The sequence below is a fragment of the Cryptomeria japonica genome, chromosome 7, assembly GCF_030272615.1.
Source record: "Cryptomeria japonica chromosome 7, Sugi_1.0, whole genome shotgun sequence".
NCBI classification, from domain to species: domain Eukaryota; kingdom Viridiplantae; phylum Streptophyta; class Pinopsida; order Cupressales; family Cupressaceae; genus Cryptomeria; species Cryptomeria japonica.
The window spans coordinates 12,671,783-12,694,099 of record NC_081411.1 but is presented as its reverse complement, the minus strand read 5'-3'; the positions used below and the strand labels follow the sequence as shown (position 1 = coordinate 12,694,099).

Here is a 22,317-nt window from a genome sequence, read left to right as displayed (position 1 = left end):
GAAAATTTTAATTGCTAATGGTTCTGGTAATTTGTGACAACTAATTCACCCCCCCCCCCTCTCATTTGTCTTCTGGTTATTTGAAATGTCTAACAATTGGTATCAGAGCTTTGGTCCTCTCTGCAGAAAGCTTAACTGCTTGAGGAAGATCCTATGGCATCTAAAAGTTCAAGTTCATCTAGTTCATCTATAGCTATCTTTCGGAGAGATATTACTAGGCTTGATGGAATAAATTTCACAGTATGAAAGATTTGGATGGAGACTCATCTTAGATGTTTTGGAAAAGAGATTTGGGAGATCACACAGAAAGGTGTCACACCTAATAATCTGGCATCTGGAAATCCTCCTCTGAGAAACCTATATAAGGAGCTTGAGAATGATTGTAGAGCAAGAGAAGCCCTCTTATGTGTAATTTTTGATTAGAAAATAATGGGATTAACTGACAAATCATCTGAAAAGGCTATATGAGATAAGTTGGAGACTAGATTAATGAAGGTGAACCTATAGTGAAGATTGCTAAACTTGATGGTTACCAAGTAATATATGAAAACCTAAAGATAGAAGAAGATGAAAGGATTATTGCATTCATGGAAACAGTAAATGAGATTGTAATGGGAATTCAATGTTGTGGTGGAGCTATAAGTAAAGATGAAATTGTTTCTAAGGTTCTGAGAGCCCTACCACCAGATTACAAATGAAGGATGTTGCTATTAATGAGTTAAGAACAATGGCTAATACATCTGTCAACAAATATACCTTGGTTGGGAAACTATCTTCTTTTGAGCTAGAAGAATTTGGACCTTCTAGAGCTGTGAAGACTAAACCTTCTTTGCATGCATCTCCATCTGCAACTAGTAAGCAAGATTGGAAAACTTTATATGCAAAGGAATTGGAAGATATGAAGAGAGAAGATGGTGAGTTTGAGAAACTTAAAGCACTATTTTCTAGAAGAGTACCTAAAGGACTGGTAGGAAGTAAGTATGAAGCAAAAATACTTTTTAAATGTTTTTCATGTAATAAGATTGGTTATTTTGCATCTAGATGCCCTAAGAGGAATTCAAAATTTGAGGAAAGAGATAAAAGATCTTTTAAGCCTAACCCTAGATATCAGAACAAGTATAAGTATAAGAAAAAAAAAGACACATCATGCTACATAGCGGATGAGAAAGGCATTACTAATTCTGATGATGAACTGGCAGAAGACTCTGCTAGTGATTCTAGTAATGGGAAGGAATGGGTGTTCCTGGCTATCAAGGAAGATGATCCGACACTGGAAGAAAAGGCACTTGCTACTAAAATTAAAGACAAAGTTGAATGGGTAATTGACAGTGGTTGTTCATATCACATGACTTGAGATAAAGGGAAGTTTCTATCTTTGCAAGAATTTGATGGTAGTCTAGTTACATTTGGAGATGACAAAGCATGTATGATCAAAGGAAAAGAAACTATATCATTAGATGGTAAGAACAATACTGAGAATGTTTATTATGTTGAAGGTTTAAGGCAAAATCTTTTGAGTGTAGGACAATTGGTAGATAAGGAATCTCAATTATAGTTCAAGGATGGAAAATACAAAATCATTAACAGATCTGGTTTGGAGATTGCAACTAGTACAAAAATAAAAGGTAATATATTTCATTTTAATTCTGGTGAGAAGACATGTTTGATTACACATATTGATGAGAGTTGGCTATGGCATAAAAGGTCATGTCATGTGATTTTTTATTGCATTGTAAATATAAGTTCAACTAAGGAAGTTAGGGATATACCTAAGATTATGAAGCCCTCTAATCCAGTATGTAAAGAATATCAAATGGGTAAGTAGGTCAGAGCCTCTTTTAAGAGTATACAAGATAAACTAAATGATGTTCTTAATCTTATTCATACTAATTTGTGTGGCCCTACTATAGTTAGAAGTTTTCAAGGTGATCGATATTTCATGCTAATCATTGATGATTATTCTAGAATGATGTGGGTTACTTTTCTAAACTAAAAATACGAAGCATTTGAAAAGTTTAAAATCTTTAAAGCTAAAGTGAAAACTGAGAAAAGATTGAAGATTAAATGTTTGAGGTCAGATCATTGTGGAGAATTCATATCCGGTGAGTTTAATAACTTTTGTGAGAAGCGTGGTATAAGAAGACAATTTTCTACTCCCCGGACACCTCAGCAGAATGGAGTTGTGGAAGGGAAAAATAGAACTATCTTGGATTCTGCTAGAAAAATGATGATGGAAGCTAGTCTACCTCATATCTACTAGAAAGAAGAAGTGAGCACAATGGTTTATACATTCAACAAAGTACATATCAAAGGAAAAACTAGTTATACATCTTATGAATTATGGTTTGGCAATACAACTACAATTAAGCATTTCAAAATATTTGGTAGAAAATGTTATATCAGGAGGGATGATATCATTGGAAAATTTGATCCTAGATGTGATGAAGGCATATTTCTGGGCTATTCTAATGAAAGGAAGGCATATATATATTATAACAATATATTACAGAGAATTGTGAAGAGCACTAATCTCAAAGTAGAAACCGACAGTGAAAATTATTATATTTGAACTGATAGAACCTTAACTGCAATAGAGAGTTGAACCAGTTACTCCGATAGTATCAGAGAATTCTACAGTAGATGAATAACAGGGAATAGGAACGAAGAGTTAGAGGACTCCTAGGTATGTGAGATTGAATCGTTTAGAAGATCAGATCATTCAAGATAAGAGCAATGGAGTGATGACAAGAAGAAGACTGTCAACTAAAGAGGTATGTTTAATTTCACAAGTTAAACTGGTATCAGTAATTGAGGCATGTAAAGATGAATATTGGTTGAAAGCTATGGAAGAATAATTAGATCAGATTGAGAAAAATAACACATGGACTTTGGTTTCCTAGCCTAAAAAAAAGAATGTTATTGGAACTAAATGGGTTTTTAGGAATAAAATTGAATGAGGATGGTCAAGCTATAATAAATAAGGATAGATTAGTTTGTAAAGGATATTCTCAGAAGGAAGGAATTGATTATGGAGAGACTTTTGTACGTGTAGCTAGGGTTGAAGCTGTAAGATTATTTCTTGCCTATGTTGCCTATAAAAACTACAAAGTTTATCAGATGGATGTTAAATCTGCATTTTTAAATGAGGATCTTGATGAGAAAGTTTATATTGAGAAACCTGATGGTTTTTCACTATCAGATGATACAAACATGGTTCGCAAGTTAAGGAAACCATTATATGCATTGAAACAAGCACCTAGAGATTGGTATGCAAGGTTGGATAAATATCTTTTGAAGCTTGGCTTTACTAAGGGTAGTGCTGACAGTAATTTATATTATAAGATCACTGATGATGATATACTGATTATTGAAGTATTTGTTCATGACATTAGTTTTTGGAGGTGAAGATATGTTATGCATAGAATTTTCTAAGGATATGGAGAAAAAATTTGAGATGTCTATGATTGCAGAGATGAATTTTTTCTTAGGTTTTCAGATTACTCGAACTGACAAAGGTATTTTTATCTGTCAAACTAAGTATGCTAAGGAATTGTTGAAGAAATTTGGTATGGGATATTCTAAACCGGTAAGTGTTCCTCTGGTTACAAGTGACAAATTGACAAGAAAAGATGTTTCTACACCGGTAAATCCTACAAGATACAAATTTATGATTGGAGGTCTTCTTTATTTGACTCAGACTAGGCCTAACTTTATGAATGTTGTTTGTATTGTTTCCAGATTTTAGGGTGATCCTAGAGAAAATCATGAGAGTGTGGTGAAAAGGATTTTGAGATACTTGCAAGGTACATCAGAATATGGTTTGTGGTTCCCTAAGGATGACAAATTTACTTTATGTGCATATATAGTTGCTGATTGGGTAGGAGATGTTGATGACTGGAAAAGTACTTCCATTGGAGCTTTCTTTCTTGGAAAGAAGTTGGTTTCATGGATCAACTAGAAAAAGTTGTGTACTTCTTTATCTATTGCTGAAGCTGAGTATGTTCCTATTGCTATTAATTGTACATAGGTTTTATGGATCAAGCAAATGTTGAAGGATATAAAAGTGGATTGTGATGTATCGGTAGTTATTCACTATGATAACTCTGCTACTATTGATATATCAAAGAATATGATATTTTATTCTAAGACAAAGCACATATCTATTAAGTAAAAAATTTTGAAGGAAAAGGTGGAAGTAAATAAAGTTAGATTGGTTTATGTTGCCAAAGATGGAGCTGCTATTGGAGTGATATTATTTTCTCCAATCATAACAAGTCTTAGAGATGGAGCTGCATCCTTGAGGCTGTTGGCAATGGCAATTACCCTTCATCCTTAAGATTCATACGACCAAAGAAAACTTCTGTAAGACCTAGATGTCGAGAGGTGACTTGCCTCAGAGCAACCCCACCTTTTGTCCCAAACATATTATCTGTTAAATCGAGCATTTTCAACCTGCTACCTTCGCTCAAAGCTCCTACTAAAACTTTAGCACCTCGTGCACCTATGTTACTTGAGGAGAATTTGAAATCCTCATTTTTTAACAAGAACTGAACGTGTCTTTGCTGCATCATCTCCTGACTCGTCGTCATGGAAGAGCAAACTCTTAATCCTTTCAAGAGATGGAAGAAACTTCTAATTCTATGGAAATACACAAGTGTCTGAATTTCAATTCTTCTAGCATTTTCTGAGATTTGTTGCCCGAAAGCTCTGATGCTCTCATCTCCTAATTCATCTACTTTAAGACTGAAGGATCTCAGCACGCACCCTTCTAAAGCAGTTGAAACTATGGACATAACCTCAAGTGCCTCAGCCTCAGATCTTTTGAAACAAAAATTCTGCAAAAATCTCTAAGTTACAGATCTGTTAAAGGTTTCTGAACTTCCACATTAAGATTCTTATTGCAACACGGGTTGCGTCCACTCCAAAACTTTGGTTACCAAGGCGTATCTTGGTACACGAATTCCTGAATTTGTCTAGCGGTTTGAAGAGCTTTTGGGCTGAAGGTTCATTAAGAAATTCTAGCTTTTGTTTTTCTTAAAAAATGTTTTTGGATATTTTTCTTACCAATGCTTTTTTGGGTACCATTATAGTATTAGCAGAAGAAGAATGGAAGGGTCGATTTGTATGGTGTGGTTGTGATAAAGTTATAAAGAAATAAAGGAGACATTAATGCCAAAAGTTAAGGGAAGGATTCCGAATTAGATATGCATTGGCAATGTGAAAAGAGAGAGAGAAGAGAGAGCAGCCGAGATTAGGCAAAGCTGGGAGGTGCTAGTAATTCTTATTACGCAGAATTAAAAACAAATAATTATTTTCAGTTTAAATTGCATGATTGTGAGGATGCATTCATGACAGGGGAATACAATGAGTCAAGAAGAAAATGGGTATAAATCCCAATCCGTTTCATTCAAAAGCGTCAATGTAGGTTCAGAGAAGAAAGTAGGAAACCACATATATCGCAAAGGAATTCTGAAGTTTGTAAGACAAATTTGGGGCGAGAATTATCAAAGAATACAATAATTTTAGATTGTAGCGAGAAGAATGTGTAAGGGCTGAAACGGAGGACTAGGTGCAGCTGGGAAGATGTTCGAATAAATAGAAAGTGTAAAGGTCACAAACTCGGTCCAAACAGAGAAACTATTGATAGGAAACAGATATTTGATTGATTGAAATATAGTTGTGTTGTTTTAATTGAAATTGTATATCGGTGTGTTGTAATTGGGAGTCATGTGCTTATCCCCAGAATCAGTTTCTTACACTACTTTTATTTATATATACATATTATCTTTTTTCATTATTTATATGATCATGATTGTAAATGGTACTTAGTATTGGTTTTTCTTTTTTATTTTTTTCTACAACTATCTTATGTGATGATGAATTATAAATTGTGATCCAACATGCCAATGTAAACAAAATCATACATAGTAAAATCCAAAAACAAAACAACAATCATTATGAATTATAGAAATATAATCTATGCTACTCTTCCCTTCTTTTTAGAGATTGAGGTTCTACAATATTTTAACTTATTAGAGAGTGAATATTACATAGTAAAATGTTTGATATATAAAATCAATAGTTGTGAACTTATTGTTGGATTATTTGTCAGAGTGTGATTTCTTTTAGAAAACTAAAATATGCTCATTTGAAAGTTCATAATGTTAATCTTTGATAAAACAGTACATTTTTTTTTAGTAGCCTCTCCTCATCACAAAATATATAAAATACCAAAACAAATTAGAACAAATATCACTTAGAACTAAGGACCTAGGAGAATCCATTCCATCAAATTTGTGTGGGGCACAATCCTAAACTTATCCCTTTTTCATGTAGTAGCCTTGCACTCAGCAAGACTTGATTCATGTTGGGCTTATTAAGAACCTTTAAACTCACTATCAGACCAAGGTCCCATTAAAATACTTACTAATAATTAGCTTGATAAGAATAAGATGGACCTTAAGTATAAACTATTTAGATTAGAGAAATATAATCAATTAACAATAGATTCAAACAATTTGCTTACGATTTTTCAGCATTTGCAATAAAGTATATATTTTAAAAAATATTTAGTGTTACTTTAGGTTTTGATTTGGAATTTTAAAGTGTTACTATTTCTATATATTAGTTTTTAATATGCGAAAAATGATCTTCTAATTATAATAATATATGCATTGATACAAAAAAACCAATCACACAATAATATTAATAATGTTAAACTAACATAAATATATATTAGTTCATTTTTCTTAGATTAAAGAACACCAAACAATACATTTGAATATATGCATGTGCCACTATTAAAAACTAAGATAGATTATTATGCACGGTCTTGTTTGGTGGTTTGTTGATTGTTGTGGTCATTAAGGTTTCTATTGGTGGGTTTTTTGTTGTTGGAAGCATCTCAAGGATGAACTTTATGACATTGTTTGGGTTGGATTTGGTTCTTATGGATGGACATAGAGGTGGTGTTTTCCCATCTTAGGACTCTGTTGGTGGCAATTCTGGTAGGGTTTGGTTCATGTTTGTCTTTCTCTATGATTGTTGGGGTTGTGTTGGTTTATCTAATATTGCACTATTCTTGTCAAGATCTTGCTACTAATTCTTAAGAGAAAATCTTAGTTTTTTGCTTTCCTTGTTTTGGCTTAAGAGATGGTTCTCTTTTTTGGGTTGTCATCATCCCTGTTCGAATCTGGTGCTTTCAAGTTTCCATTGTGGTTATGTGGGCTTGAGCTACATTTATTTTGATCTTCCTTTGTGGGGTTGGCAGCTATGGATTATGGTGGTGGTATCCCTTATGGAGTTGGTGATTAGTCATATGGGAGAGGTTGGAAGTGGCTTTGGGAAGGCTTCTCTTATATTTGGCTACTTAGAGGTGGGTTTAGATCATGTGAAACTTTTCATCTTCTCTTATATTTGGCTGATTAGAGGTGGGGTTAGATCATTTGAAACTTTTCATCTTGGTGGTTTCTTCCTCTGTTGTTTCTATTGAGGTAGAGAGACTTGCCAATTAGAAACCTCTCTTAATTGTTGTAGCTAGTTCTTTCATGATTAGCTTGTATTTGTATGGTTGTGGGTTGACTACTAGTTACTTGAAGGATATTTTGTTGCATCTTTCTTCTATGTAGTGGGTTCAATTCTTGTAAATTCCAAGGGTTTTAGGTCCCTTTATAAAATGTTGTACAGGGTTTCAAAACCTATTTTTCCTTTTATAAAAAATGATTCTAATATAAAAGATGAGCATAGTTGATACTACTAATTTTAAATTTTAAGATCTTTGAAATAAAATAATAGCATTTGAGATGTATCTTCACAAAACCATTGAAAGAAAACATATCCTTGTCCTTTTCTAAAAATATTGACAAATTATGCCCTAAAACAAGATTATGTGACCCAACAGATTAGGAAAAAATAAAACTCATAAGTTCTTAGATTAACGAATACCAATTAATGAGCCAAAAAAAAGTAGCAATTGAGATGTTAAATGTTTTTTGTCAACTTATGAGATACTAGAGCATAACCTTCAATTTAACAAGCAAATACTAGCACCAAATAAGTCCCATAAATTCTTAGATTAAAGAATACCAATCAATACATCTAAGTCAAATACCAATATCAACAAAAAAAAATATTAGAGTAGTTGATAGCATAATCTAGAATTTAACATGTATTTCAAAAATAATTGAATGAAAACATACAATAGTCTATTTCCTAAAATATTGTCAACTTATGACCTAAAACACTATTATGTCCAATGAGGAAAACTCTAGTTTGAAATAAAACCTAAAATTATTATATTAAAGACTACCAATCAATACATCTGAATACATATATTGATTGGTATTTTGAATATATGTATAACATATTAACTACACTAATATCAAAACAACTAATCAATAATATTTTTTATAGAAAGTTTGAGTGTAGTTGATACTAATAATCTCAAATTATATTAGTTGTAGAAAAACAACTAATCAATAATATTTTTTATAGAAAGTTTGAGTGTAGTTGATACTAATAATCTCAAATTATATTAGTTGTAGAAAATAATGATAGCATTAAAGACGTATCTCCACAAAACAATTAAAAGGAAACATATAGTAGTCCCTTTCATAAAATATAGTAGCCCCTTTCATAAAATATTGTAGCATGGTACTGTCCGTGCCGGTGTCAGCCAGAGCGTTCTTTAGCATCTCTGACTGCATGGCTACGGCATTGTCTACCTCAAAAATCTTGTCATCCGAACTCTTCAATCTCACCTTACATTCCTTCGCCATGGCTATAGTGAGATCCTCCGTCATTCCTATCTGGAAGGGAATGTTACAGAAAGGACTAAAACAAGGATTGACAAAATTTTTTGGGGAAACTCGCTATGTAATTTGGTATATATTGGGTTTTGTTTATGTTCTTTAGAGATTCTTTTGGGAGGTAGTTATGTTTTAGGTTTTTTTATGTGTCTAATTTTTATGTTGTTTTTTTTTTTTTTTTTATATTGTGAAGTTTAAAGGTGTAATTATTGATAATAAGAGGTGAGATGTAATTAGCATGATTTATTTTGTTTTGGGAGGTGGTTAAGTTTTAGATTTTTATAAGGATGGGCTTTCTTTTTTAAATTATTATTTAATGTTTGTAAAATTTAGATATGTCATTATCAATAGTAAGAGGTGAGGTGTAATAGCATAAATTGTGTTGTCTTGGGAGATGATTATGGGAGATGGTTAAGTTTTAGATTTTTTTTATGTGTTGTGTAATAGTGTGATTTATGTTGTCATGGGAGGTGAGGTGTAATAGTTTGATTTATGTTATCATGGGAAGTGGTTATGTTTTAGGTTCTTTTAAGTTTTAGTGTGATTTATGTTGTCATGGGAGGTGAGGTGTAATATTGTGATCTACCTTGCCATGGGAAGTGGTCAATTTTTAGGTTCTGTTAAGTTTTAGGTGCTTTAATTATTTGATGTTCATGAAGCTTTAAGCTGTAATTATCAATAGTAAGAGGTGGGGTGTAATAGTGTGATTTATGTTGTCATGGGAGGCTATGAAGTTTTATCTTTTTATACGTTTTGACCTCTTATCTGTTTAATATCTGATATTTGTGAAGCTTAAAAGTGTAATTATCAAATGTAAGAGGAGAGGCGTAATAGTGTGATTTATGTTCTCTTGTGAATTAGTCTTCTTGGGAGGTGATTTTTAATTAGTAATATGCTTTATAAATAGATTGTTAACTAATATTTGAAGTTTTTTTTTTATGAATAGGCCTTCTCTATTAATTAAAAATATTAAAGTACATATTCACAAAAAAAGGCTACGGGATACAAGATCACCCTGCGATAGTCACACAACCAGAAGCCAGAGTAAAAAAAAAAAGCTATTCATCAAAAAAATTCCTCAAGCAGCCAAAACAGAGGCAACCAAGGGAGGAGGATCTGGATCCTCTTTCTCGCCCCATACATCAGTGGGGTTAGGAGTCAGGTCTGACACAGACTACCCATCTTTAGGATCTTTGTTAACTTCTCCTTACTCCCGCCTAAAAGGCGAAATCACCAGAGCCAGGTAGTGAAACTTGGAGGTGGTGGCAGAAAGCTACCCAAAGACAGAACCAACAGGAGGAGCCAAAGTCACACGAGCACCAAAAGGCCACCCTGAGGCAGAGCGGTGCCTCAACACATCGTCTCTCCCACCAAAGGAGCGGTGCCTCCATGCATCGTCTCTCCTGCCAGAGGAGCAACGAGAAGCCTAGGACCGCGCGGTCTAAGGGTGACGGGAGAGGAACTACGGCCACAAGGTGGAGTGCGGTCGGTCGAGAGAATCCAACAACACTTTGGCAATTGCACAAAGGGCGTTGCCCCAGTGTTGGAGGATCTCCTATAAGTGGCCCACCTCTAGGGCCACTTTGTTAGCTTGTACCTGAATCTGTATTAACACATTATTGCAAATGCAAGCTTTAGCATTAAGCGAGACATTAATAGCCAAAAAGTTGTGAGTAAAAAGAACTGCATTTTTATCCTTCCAAAGAGTGAATACGATCTCCTTTATGAAAGCATACCATATCTGGGAAAATTTGAAGGGGATTCTAAGCGAATCGCCCAAAAGAGCCATATGTCAAGAAAAGGGCTCAGGCTGAAAAGGATGAAAGAAATCATTGATTGAGCTCCAGTAGTGTTGATCTCGTCTATAGAACCAAAAAATGTGCATAAAAGTTTCTAGGTGACCACAAAATGGTCACTAGGGATCAGCAACCCCCAAATGCTTAAGTTTGGAACTGAAAGGCAACCCTTGAAAAACTACACACCAAGCAAAGTGTGCAATCTTGGGTTCAGTGGTGGCAGACCAGACAGTAAGAAACCTAAATCTCCATGAAGTCTAAGAAGACTACAAGTGCCATTGCTAGTTGAGAATATGGACCATAGGCAAATGGGGAACCAACCAAAGATACCACATTTTGGGTTTGTAGTTGGTGAAAGGAGTCTAAGGATACCACTTTCAACGTTTCCACCAAGGTCTGATAGACTAAATGCCAAGTTTATGTAACAAATTTGAGGGTAAGGCTGAGACTAGAAGGTCATAAGTATGTTGATCTGGTCGAGACAAATGAAATTGGACTTAGAGGTCATCCCATTATCAGAGGCTCATAGAAACTCTAGAAAAAAGATCCATATGTGTGTTGATTTCCCATTTGTGAAAACGTAGAACACTAACACTCTAGATTTTGGCCAGTGGTAACCCTTGCATCTGAAAAAGAGGTGACCACCAGAGGTTGTGTTGATTCATGGACATCCTATCACAATAAAATATCACCTGCCCATTGAAGCCAAGGCTTGATAGCTTCCCAAACACACCAGATGCTTTTAACAACAAAATTACCTTGGATCTGAACATGGTGTTTCATAATGAGTAGAATTTGAAAACCAATCCCCTTCCAAGCCATCCTGTTGGCAGAAACTCCTAAAGAAATACAATGTCAAAGAAGGACTTTCCAGGCCTCGTCACTAGACAAGGCTTTGATTATCCATTTAGCACATAAGGCAAGCCCTTGTTTCTAGGTAGAAATAAGGCCAAGCCCTCTGGAATCCTTGGGAAGACAACAATACTCCCAAGTGACCCTATGAAATTCTTGATGGTTAGACCTAGAGGCCCAAAGGCAATCCCGTGGAAGTCTTTCCAACTTCATGTAAGAGGCCTTAGAAGGAGCCCAACATGAGGAGTAATAGACATGAGCGATAGCCAAAAGCTTAGAACAAATTTGGAATTTACTAGCTAGAGAGAGGGACTTGGTAATCCAATAGGCTATCCTTTTCTCAATCCTTGCTAAAACAACATTCCAAAGATCCACAAGCAAAGCTTGAAAATAAAAGGGAATGCCTAGAAAGCAAAATTTTTTGTCATAATAAAGCCATTTCTAGTTATATTGAAGAATCCAAGGCGGGGTGGGAATAAAAGACTTCCTATAACATTGTGTCTTGTGCCATTGAATGGATGAACTAGAAGCCAAGAAAAAGGTGTCCAAACATCAAAGAGTGGTCTACAAATTGTCCTCTTCTTCAATGAGACTGAGGAAGGAATCATCAGCAAAATGACCATTGACAAGTTGAGAAGGTGACCTAGGTAGGGAGATACCATAGACACACGCATCAGAGATAGCATTACCAAGTAAGTAACCAAACCCTTCCACCACAAGAACATATAAAGAAGGACCCAGAAGACATCACTGACGAATGGATCTAAAAAGGCCAAAAGCCTCACAGTGTCAACCATTAATGGTAATACAGGCTGATGCATCTTTGAATAACATCTGGATAGACTGAATGAATCGAGGACTGAAGACAAGGGCTTTGATCATAGCCAAGATAAATGGATACTCAATGTGATCATAAGCCTTAGAAAAGTCAATCTTAAGAAAGATTGTTTGCTTTTAGAGCGTCCAGCCCAGTCCATCCCTTCCCAAACAGTAACAATATTATCCAGAATAAGCCTAGATTTGATAAATCCAGTCTGCTCTGCACGAACAATAAGAGGTAGGAGATGACCAATCTTGAGAGCCAAGGCTTTGGCAATTATCTTGTATGAGACATTGAGCAAGGTAATAGGCCTCTAATTGCAAATGTCCTCTAGGTCCCTAGCCTTAGGGATAAATTTTATATTACCCCTCTTATGTATCTCTCTAAGGGATTTAGTATGAAAAGCTTCAAGGTAGATCTTATGGAGATCAAGACCAACACAAGGCCAAAGGGCTTTATGGAATTTGCAAGGGAAGCCATCACACCCAGGGGCTTTATCATCTGCCATTGAAAAAATGGCTTCCTTGATATCATCAATGGTTAGTAAGAGATCACAAAAGGTCTGCCTAGAGTCAGAGAGCCATTTGGAAATAACAACTAAGCAATCTTACAAATCTTGGGCTCTAGCCGAAGAGTCTCCCTATGTTGTGAACACCTTCTCATCATGACGAACAAAAGCTTGTAGAATATCAGCCAGCTCGGTGAGAACAACCTGCCCCTCTTTTATTTTCTTGATCCCTATAGAGGTATGATGGGTGTGAAAAGACAAGAAAAATTTCTTGGAGGCCCTATCACCCACCTTTAGTCAATGTAAACTGTCTTTGATTTGAGCTCCTCTGGCAAAATAGATGTCTGCAACTTATTTCTGATGGCAGAGCTAGGCTAATCAGATTTTCAAGTTCAAATCAAAAGGATTGAAGGCCAAATCTTCTATAGAAACATAGAGATATTTGGTGGTCACATCATATGACCACTTGTGGTACATGGAAATTTGTCTACCATAAATCCACAGAAACCTCATAGAGCAGGTAATTGCATCATTCCACCATGCAATCCAACCAGTGTGATGATGAAGCCTTGGCTCTAAATTGCAAACCCTTTGAATGTGGGCCACCTGATAGACTTATAAAGCACTGAGAGGGTGGGGGGTGAATCAGTGACAGCAAAAAAAATGTACTTTAAACACCGAATAGTAAAGATAGTTAACCAGTTTGCTAAAAATCATGCATGCAATACAAAATGATATTAAAGCATTGAGAATAAGTAAAACATCCACCATAACACAAGTATTTATATGTGGAAAACCTAATTGGGAAAAACCATAGTGAGATGGAACTCACAAGTTAATTATCTACAGTAATAGGTAACTGAGTAGTTAGGGTCTACAAAATGCTCTGCTAGGAGCGAATCCTATTAAAGATCATAATGCCCTATTAGGAGTTGTACCTTGTTAAAGGTAGAACCTTGTTCAAAGTAACTTCGGTAGAGGATTTTAAAAAACCAAACTAATGGATCACTTGGTTAGAGGATTTGTACATAATTCTTGTTAGAGCTTACCCTACTAGGGGATTTAACTGTTATAGTGATTAGAAAATAATAGGTATGGATGATCTAATAATATAACATCTTAGAATTATAAGATTTCCACAATCCATAATGATAATTCTATTGTTTCTTCTAGATTTGATTGCCTGACATTATTTACATCAACATTTTAGATCACACTCTGTGATCCATCATTAGGATATTTGGAGAATGCTAGGATAAGATAGCACATCTTGCTCGTATAAATCCTCTTTAGCTCATTCAATACTGCATCACCGACTTACTTCTGTAATTCACAGCAACTCAAACTTGTAACATCAACTCTATCTTGCATCACTTATCATTATTCAAAATAGTTCAGCACAATGTCATTATATAGACATTAGATTTCATTTTGGCTCAAGAATCATATCACAATTTCTTAGGTGTGGTGTATCTGGACAATATAATATAACTCATCACAGATTGCCACCAAATTTATCAGTTAGGGATAACTCATCACACAATCAGTGAATACTAGTTGGAACACCGATATCAGTTAAGAGTTAACCACTTCCAACACATAAATCGATTGTCCTCCATTTGATTCTTTATGATCTTCGCTAAATCAACAAGCTTCTTTTACAGTATTCCTGCATATATCAATTAGACACCCTCTAAACTGTTTGAACTTCACTATACATATAATATCAGTTTTCCAATGCAAAGGAAGTAGGAGTAATACCAGTTTGTCTTAACTAAGATGACTAAGACAATTTGAACATATGTGTGTATACATGTGCCATCAATGAAAACACATGAAGTCATCTATTACAATCATCATCAAGCCAAAACCATCGTCGTTTGATTATGTAGGACAAATATGTTGAGGTAGAACTGTGTCTTGGAAGGACGTAGTCTAGGTGGCTTCCATTCAATGCTAAAATTTATGGGGAAGTGATTGGACAACGTCTCATCAACAAGAGGAGTCATGGGAAGATCTTGATCTTCAAAAAAAGAAAAAAAAGATTGCGCATTTATCATAGCATGATCAAAACTTTTAAGAATTTTGTCACAGCCAGCTCTGAAATTAAACCAAGTCTACCAAACCCCACCAAGGTGGCAACAATTGGTGTTGGGGTCAAAAATTTCCAACTTATTATGCATATAGTACTAGGCTTACCTCTCACCAGTTGTCCAGTGAAAAGGAAAAAAATTGTCCTTATCGGTTGCCACCTCAACCATATTGAAGTCCCCACACATGACCCAAGTTGAAGGTGGAAATTTTTTAGAAATATAACATGATAAGTGTGATCTATTAAACACATCATTGAGAGAATAAACATTAACGATCCTAACAAAATGATTATCAATTGATAGGAGAACCCATATAGCGTAGTGCATGGGATCAAAACATTGAGAAATAACTGTAGATAGCCAACGAGGTGAGATGAGTGTAGCAACTCCACCTCAACCAACTTCATGCTGGGAGAAAAAAATAAGGCTATTAAGCCAAATATCATGGCATGAAGCATTGAGCATGAAACCGAAAATTTAGACTTCCTTAAGGCAGAGAACATTGAGGCCTACAACACATTGACAAGTATCTCAAACAAAATAATTTCTTGTGTGGTTTGTGAGACATCGAACATTCCATGAGATGTAATTCATGAGAAAAATTTCATATCATCCTCATCCCCAACAAAGGGGAATATATTACACAAAAAATTTGAATTGACACAGGATGAGAGTCCCTATCAAAAATAACTCGTCATTTTTTTGAACCACCATCTACAATCTCAACACACCCCAAAGGGCTGCGAGAGTGGCACAAAGAGTGTGGAGTAGAAATCATAGATGTACCCTAAGGATTGCACACCCAAGGGGGTCAAGAGGCACCCTCAGAAGACTCCTTACCCTGTTGGTCAGGTTTTGAAACTGAAGTGGGTAGCATAGCAACTGCCTGGGTAGATGATGTCTACAGAGGAGGATCTGCCATCAGTTGGGAACTGGAACTAATGAGAGTCTTTTCGGATGAAGCCACAAAATGTTTTCCTTTGCTAACTATAGTCAATTTCAACTCTGATTAATTGCATATTGTAGATCTTTGTATGATGATTTTGCACCTCTTTCTATAGCTTCATCACATGTTCCTATACACAAAAAAAAGATAGGAAATTGTTGGGGAGAAAGGGGTTTGCATCAGTCAAACCCTAGTTTATGAATTCACCTTGAAATTAAATTAAATTGGAATTGTAATTGAAAGTGTGTTGTTAGGTAGGAGAGGCTAGAACTAAAATTGAAATTATTATACCTTCATAGGACTTCTTTGTGTTGAAATTCTCATTAAGATTGTTGATGTTGACTTGTTGTTGACTTAGAAAGAGAAGGTCATGGAGGCCATCACAAATGCATAAATCTATCACAAACTCCTTGTCTTCAATGCCTTAATGCTTGATCTCTTTCTCTTGAAATGGAATTGACGTAGAGATTGTCTTGTTGTTGATAGATGACAGATAACTCTCAAAATGAGGGAAGATACCTTGCATATATACCTATCCCAAGTATTTAAAACATGGACTACACTAGGTACAAGAGAAAATATTTCTCACTAAAACAACTCGATCATTGTGTGATTTCAATTCGGGGCCAAACTAAGGGGGGGTGCCTTATGCACCATTCTCTCTCCAAAGCGGGCCTAAATTGTGACCAAGGTCTTGAATTAGGCAAGAAAGCTAGACACATATTGTAGACACCCAAAATTGTCCTATCTAATTAAATAAATATTTTATTTATTTAATTATCTAAGCTTAATTCTTCTATTAATTAAATAAATCTTTATTTATTTAATTAATTCATTTATCCTCTTCTAGCCTTATTTCTCATTTAAATAAATACATTTGTTTATTTAAATTATCCTTTTCCTAAATTAAATAAATATTTTATTTATTTAATTGATCCCACTTCTTCTATTAATTAAATAAATCTTTATTTATTTAATTAATTCATTAACCTTTTCTACCCATGACACATGTCATTCATCTCTTAATTCATACACTACCTACCCCTTTCATTATTTTATTATTTCTTTTACCTACCCTCTAATCATAGCTGACCTCCTTTTACACCTCTCAATCTTATCCCTCCATTTCATATAGTGTCTTCTATATAAGGAGATGCTTTCTTCATTATCAAACACTAACTACTTGATCATTTTGACGACACTATGATCCTACTTGCAACCACATTTCATTCTTTGTTGAGCTCTTGTGCATATAAAATCTGAGAGCAAATATATCAAGCAAGATCAATGGAGATAGGAAGAATGGAGATCAAAACCCTATTGGACATGTGATGGTCTAATCTTTGTGATTTCATGTGATTTGCATTGTCTTAGGTAATCTTCATATGTTATGGTGGATCTCTGTTGATTGTTAGGCTAGGGTTTTGCCGTTGAATCCATTTAGCCTTTCAATATTGTTGTTATTGTTATCCATTTTCACCATATACATTTTGGCACGCCCGGTGGGACTCTTGTCCCTTTTGCATTTAACCTTTTGTTGCAAATTTTGTGTTTGAAGTTGCAGATCTGACATTTCCGACAACATTTTTGACATTTTCGCATCTGCGTACTTTCGGATCGCGTCTTTGAATTTTTGGCGCGTCTGCAACACCTATAATCGCGTCTGTGTTTTCGAGAATTTTTTATTTTGCAGGATTCAAAAAGGCGCGTCTGTGTCGTTTTAATCTGCATCTACATATGGAAAGAGCGTCTGTGATTTTTATTCGTGTCTGTGTCTCACAGAACCGCGTTTGTGTCTCGGAATTGTGTCTGTGTAGAAGGTAACTGCATTTGTGTTTCACCAGTTTTGAAAATTTTGAGTTTTATTGATTCAGTTTTTGGATTTTGCATTTGAGGTTTCAGATCTGGTTTATTTTTGGACTAACATTTTCAGATCTAGACTAACAAAATTGGTGCAGCTTGTCTTGGAAGCAAAATCGTTTGGTTGAAGGCCCCTATTTTCACAAAGTCTTTTTGGGTTTTAAAATTTACCTAACTTGTGTGCTTGCAGGAAGGGGTGATTATTTGAAACAATCCAAACTACTAACAACTCTTTGTTGCAGGACCTTGGCAAGGGTTTTTTTGGATTTTGTTGTGTGCCTTGTTTTCATAGACTAGTAAACACTTCAATTGGTGCACTAAAATTGAATCATTGTCTTTTGTGTCTTGAGAAATAGGTTCTTTTTGTTTAATCTTTAGAGGGCCTGTCTTCCCGTGTGGTCATTAGGACTACTAGTGAGAAGAGAACGACCCAAGTGGTAGCGAGGAAAACCCACCTCATCCAAACCACTATAATCAAATGTATTCATGGTGAAAACTATGAATAACGTGTGCTGATTAGATCATAACGACACTATGTCTCCCCATAAACCCGTTTGATCAAATTTATTTGATCATTTGTAGGGCGTAACCCCTACTGGCTGGGAGCCTTCTATATTTACAGAGCTGAAAGTGCTGCATGTATGGCCACATGAGCGGATGCCCTTACTAGCACCTTTTTGTTTTAGAAGCCCAAATCCTTCTAGTTGTTGGGGCAGGAGGTCGGACCTCTGGTAGCGGCCCACACACATACGGTTCTTAGTAGAGATACAAAGTTCGCCATGGGGATTTTTCATGGGGACTGATGCTTGGCTGACCCGAGAAGTGAGTGCCAAGGGTGGAGCCAGTGAGGTCAAGCATCTAAGTATCCGCTCTGAATAGTGTAGCCTCGGGGGTAAAACCCCATGTGGGATCAACAATTATTGTCTTGGCCAGCCATAAGAATTGTGCTTGACTTATGTTAAACATTCAAAACATTCAAAACCAAACAGCAAAACATTGTGTCTTTTGTGTCTTCAAGTGTATGCAAAACATTTTTACGTCAAACAAAACACTTTTCTTGGAGTCATTTTGAGTCTAGACATTTGCAAACATTGGGTCTTCATCAACACTCTGTCCTCTTATCACGAAAAATAGTTAAATAGTCAGATTGGGTCACAACAAAACAACTTCATAGATTGGAAAAATTGAACAAAATTTGCAGAAACACGTCTGTGTCGGGCATAATAGCATTTGTGTTGTCTAGCCGCATCTGTGTACCAACAGTCAACATTGCATTTGGCAAACCAAAAAATCTCAGAGGCGCGTCTGTGTTAAATAGAGAAGCGTCTGTGTCGAGAAACCACATCTGTGAAGTATACAGGCACATCTGTGTCCAGAATTGAAAAACTGTTACAGTCCAGCAAACAAACAGTTAGTTTCAGAATTCTTGAGCTTCCTAGGTCATTTCTCCAGGGTTTCATTTAGCAGTCAACCTATCTCTGGGTCTCACAAAGTCCATCATTGCTTTACATCTTGCATTACATTCACAATTGTCTAAACCTGAGTCAAAAGGTCACTTGCTTGTCCTCATCATACTTTGTCAACACACTACATACAACAACACTTTGCTAAGTGGTCCCTCATCAAGGTTTCTTACCTTTGGGTCTCATTTGGTCCTACTTAGAGTCAAGATCAACTTACCTCATCAAGAGAAACTATCCTCTCTTTGGAAGTCACACCTACTCTACTACATACATACTTGGTCTTACACTTTGGACATTGCAAGTAAACTTCAGACTCATTTACATTCCATTCAACTCTTGGTCTTCCATACTCTTTCCATTTTTCATCTAGTTTCTCACATCTTGGTCAATACCTAGTTCATGGTTGAAACCCGTCTTCAAAAATCTAGGAGAGAAACTAAAGAGGCTCAAGAGTCCGCAAACATGAGTTCTTATGAGTACGACAATGATATCTTTTTCAATTCTAATCATACTACATTACCTGACATGGATGTCTATAGAAACATTCCAAATGTTGAGAACATGGACACTATAAACAACAATACTACACACAATGACAATGTGGACAACTTTTCAGTAGATTCAATAGATGTGGAAGAATCCATTATGAATCCGCATTTCAATCGATTGGTTGAGGAAATAATGAGGAGGGATAGACAATACTTCTTACAAATGATGGCACAAAGTGGAGCCAAGATACCTCATGATTTTGACATGTCTCAAATAATGGAAAATCGACCTTTGCAACAACCTCACTCCAACATGGATCAGAGGAGACCTAATAGTGGAGGAAATAGAGGACCACACATGGTATCTGAATCACCATCAGCTTTGCTTCAAAAACCAGAGGTCCCACATACACATGGTCAAACATATGATACTTACCTTCGTAGACCATTATGGAAGTCTTATGCAGACAAATATGCTCAATCACATACTAATGCTAAGGATCAACCACCAAAACAATTGGATGTTCAAAGGAATGCTCAAAATTTGGACACAAGGAAACCTCATGTCAAATTTGGGGACAACACAATGGAACATGACATGCCTGTAGAATATGGTATACATGCACAAAATAGATATGGTGTTTCTCAACATGAATCTATACCAAGTGGTCCACATACACAGCATTACTATAGACCTCCTCCATATGAACATGTGTATGCTCAATATCATCCATATATGCAACATGCTCCTCCTCCAATTGGTGCCTCAAGCATGGGGTATGGTCTAAGAAGTCGAGCTCCACCTAAGAGCAATTTGGAGCAACAAATCAGGGACTTACAAAAGAAAATGGAGGACATAAATACACCAAAGCCAACATACACAATGAGAGACATATGTCCTTATCCATTTGACAAGAGCATTCCAATGCCTCCATTTCCTACACACTTTGTGACGCCTAAATTTGATAAGTATAGAGGAAAAGGGGATCCTAAGGCACACATAAGACAGTTTTTCATGGCTTGCATTGAGGTAGCAGCAGAAGAGACATATTTGATGAGATTATTCCCACAAAGCTTAGGTGATCAAGCTATGGAATGGTTCTCCCAACTTCCACCTGGAATTAAGTCATGGGGTGACTTAGCAGAGGCATTTATTCAACATTTCTCCTACAACATAGAGACAGACATATCAGTCACTACTTTGTGCAACACCAAGCAAAAAGAGGAAGAGTCTTTTGCATCATTTTTACAAAGATGGAGAAATCTAGCCAGCAGATGCTCTTGTGAAATCCCACAAAAACAAATGGTAGAAATGTTTACCCAGAATGTTAACAAAGACATTGGCTATGACTTAAGGAAAGCTTGTTTGTCCACCTTCAAGGACGTCATTGAAAAAGGCTTAGCGACAGAAAAGGTCCTAATTGAACAAGGAGTCATTAAAATATTCAAGGAAAACAAAGATGACTTTAAAGGAAAAGACAAGCCAAGATTTTGGAATAAAAATAAGAACACAGTCAATGATGGTGTTGTTGATGCCAATACAGTGCGACCCAAATTCATCTTTTCTGGATCAAGTTCTACAAACAATCAGATGAATACTCAAACAACTTCCAAATCATGAAGGAAGTACACTCCATTGGGAGAACCACTTGAGTCAGTTTTCAAAAAGCTAGTGGCAAACAAGGTAATCACAGTTCCAGATTTTCCTCCATATGAACCAAAGGTTAAACCAAATTGGTGGAATGATGATGAATATTGTGAATTTCATAAGAGCAAGGGTCATTTGACAGGAAATTGTCATCGACTGAAGAACATCATACAAGATCTCATTGATAGAGGTGACACTGAGATTGAGGGACATTCGTCTAATCAAGAACATGAGATGTTTAAGGAACCATTCCCAAAGCATGACAAGGGAAAAGCTAAAACCACAGAGGATCAAACTAACTATACTAGAGCATCTTACAACTATGATTCGACCATAAATCACATCTCGATGGACAATTATGTCTCTACCATTATCATCAAGGACGAAGCATCTGAGGATTCTACTCGGAGACCCAAGATTGTCCTAAAAGGTGTTGGATCTTCTTCTGAACCTACCTCTGAATGTCATGTTACAACCCGTCGAGGTAAAATCACTTTGCAAGGTGCTCCAACTAAAAACACTGCTTCTTCAGCAACCAAACCTGAGTATGACCTTGTAGAACAGTTAGGGAAGACACCCGCGCTCATCTCCATCCTTGAGCTCTTACGCATATCTCCCACACATAAAGCCATTCTTGATAAAATCTTGAGAGATACTGCTGTTCCTACTGATCTGAACGTGGACCAGTTTCAAGCCATGGTGGGATACCTTTCCATTTCACACTCCCTTACTTTCATAGAAGCCGATGATGCATCCGTAAGTCAGCCGCATAATGCGCCATTACACATTGAAGCCTTCATACACAAACATCGAATAAAAAGAGTCCTGATAGATGGAGGAGTAGGTCTAAACATTTGCACATTAAGCACTATCACACAATTGGGATATTCTGATAAAGCTGTGAATTCTACAAATAAGATCACCATTAAGGCATATGATGATGAAGAGCATTCATCCAAGGGTACAGTCATCTCACCTCTCAGAGTTGGGCCAGTTACAAAGGATGTGGTCTGTCAAGTCCTGGATTTAAATCTCA

At 36.0% G+C, this 22,317-nt stretch overlaps 1 protein-coding gene across 1 annotated transcript; it reads right to left on the bottom strand.

The window, feature by feature from the left end:
* Nucleotides 1-4,319: 4,319 nt before the first annotated feature.
* LOC131039906 (RAN GTPase-activating protein 1-like) lies at nucleotides 4,320-5,085 on the bottom strand. Its single transcript, XM_057972753.2, has 2 exons — nucleotides 5,065-5,085; nucleotides 4,320-4,835 (listed from the first exon to the last, which is right to left on the bottom strand). Exons 1-2 carry the CDS (start codon nucleotides 5,083-5,085, stop codon nucleotides 4,320-4,322), a joined length of 537 nt encoding a protein of 178 aa, XP_057828736.2.
* Between the last annotated feature and the right edge of the window lie 17,232 nt (nucleotides 5,086-22,317).

Bases quoted from the DNA above. Each gene is read 5' to 3' on its own strand.
- LOC131039906 (XM_057972753.2), bottom strand. From the start codon at position 5,085: ATGGTACCCAAAAAAGCATTG. The intron at 4,836-5,064 runs GTAAGAAAAATA...AGATTTTTGCAG, and splicing joins TGGTACCCAAAAAAGCATTG to AATTTTTGTTTCAAAAGATC.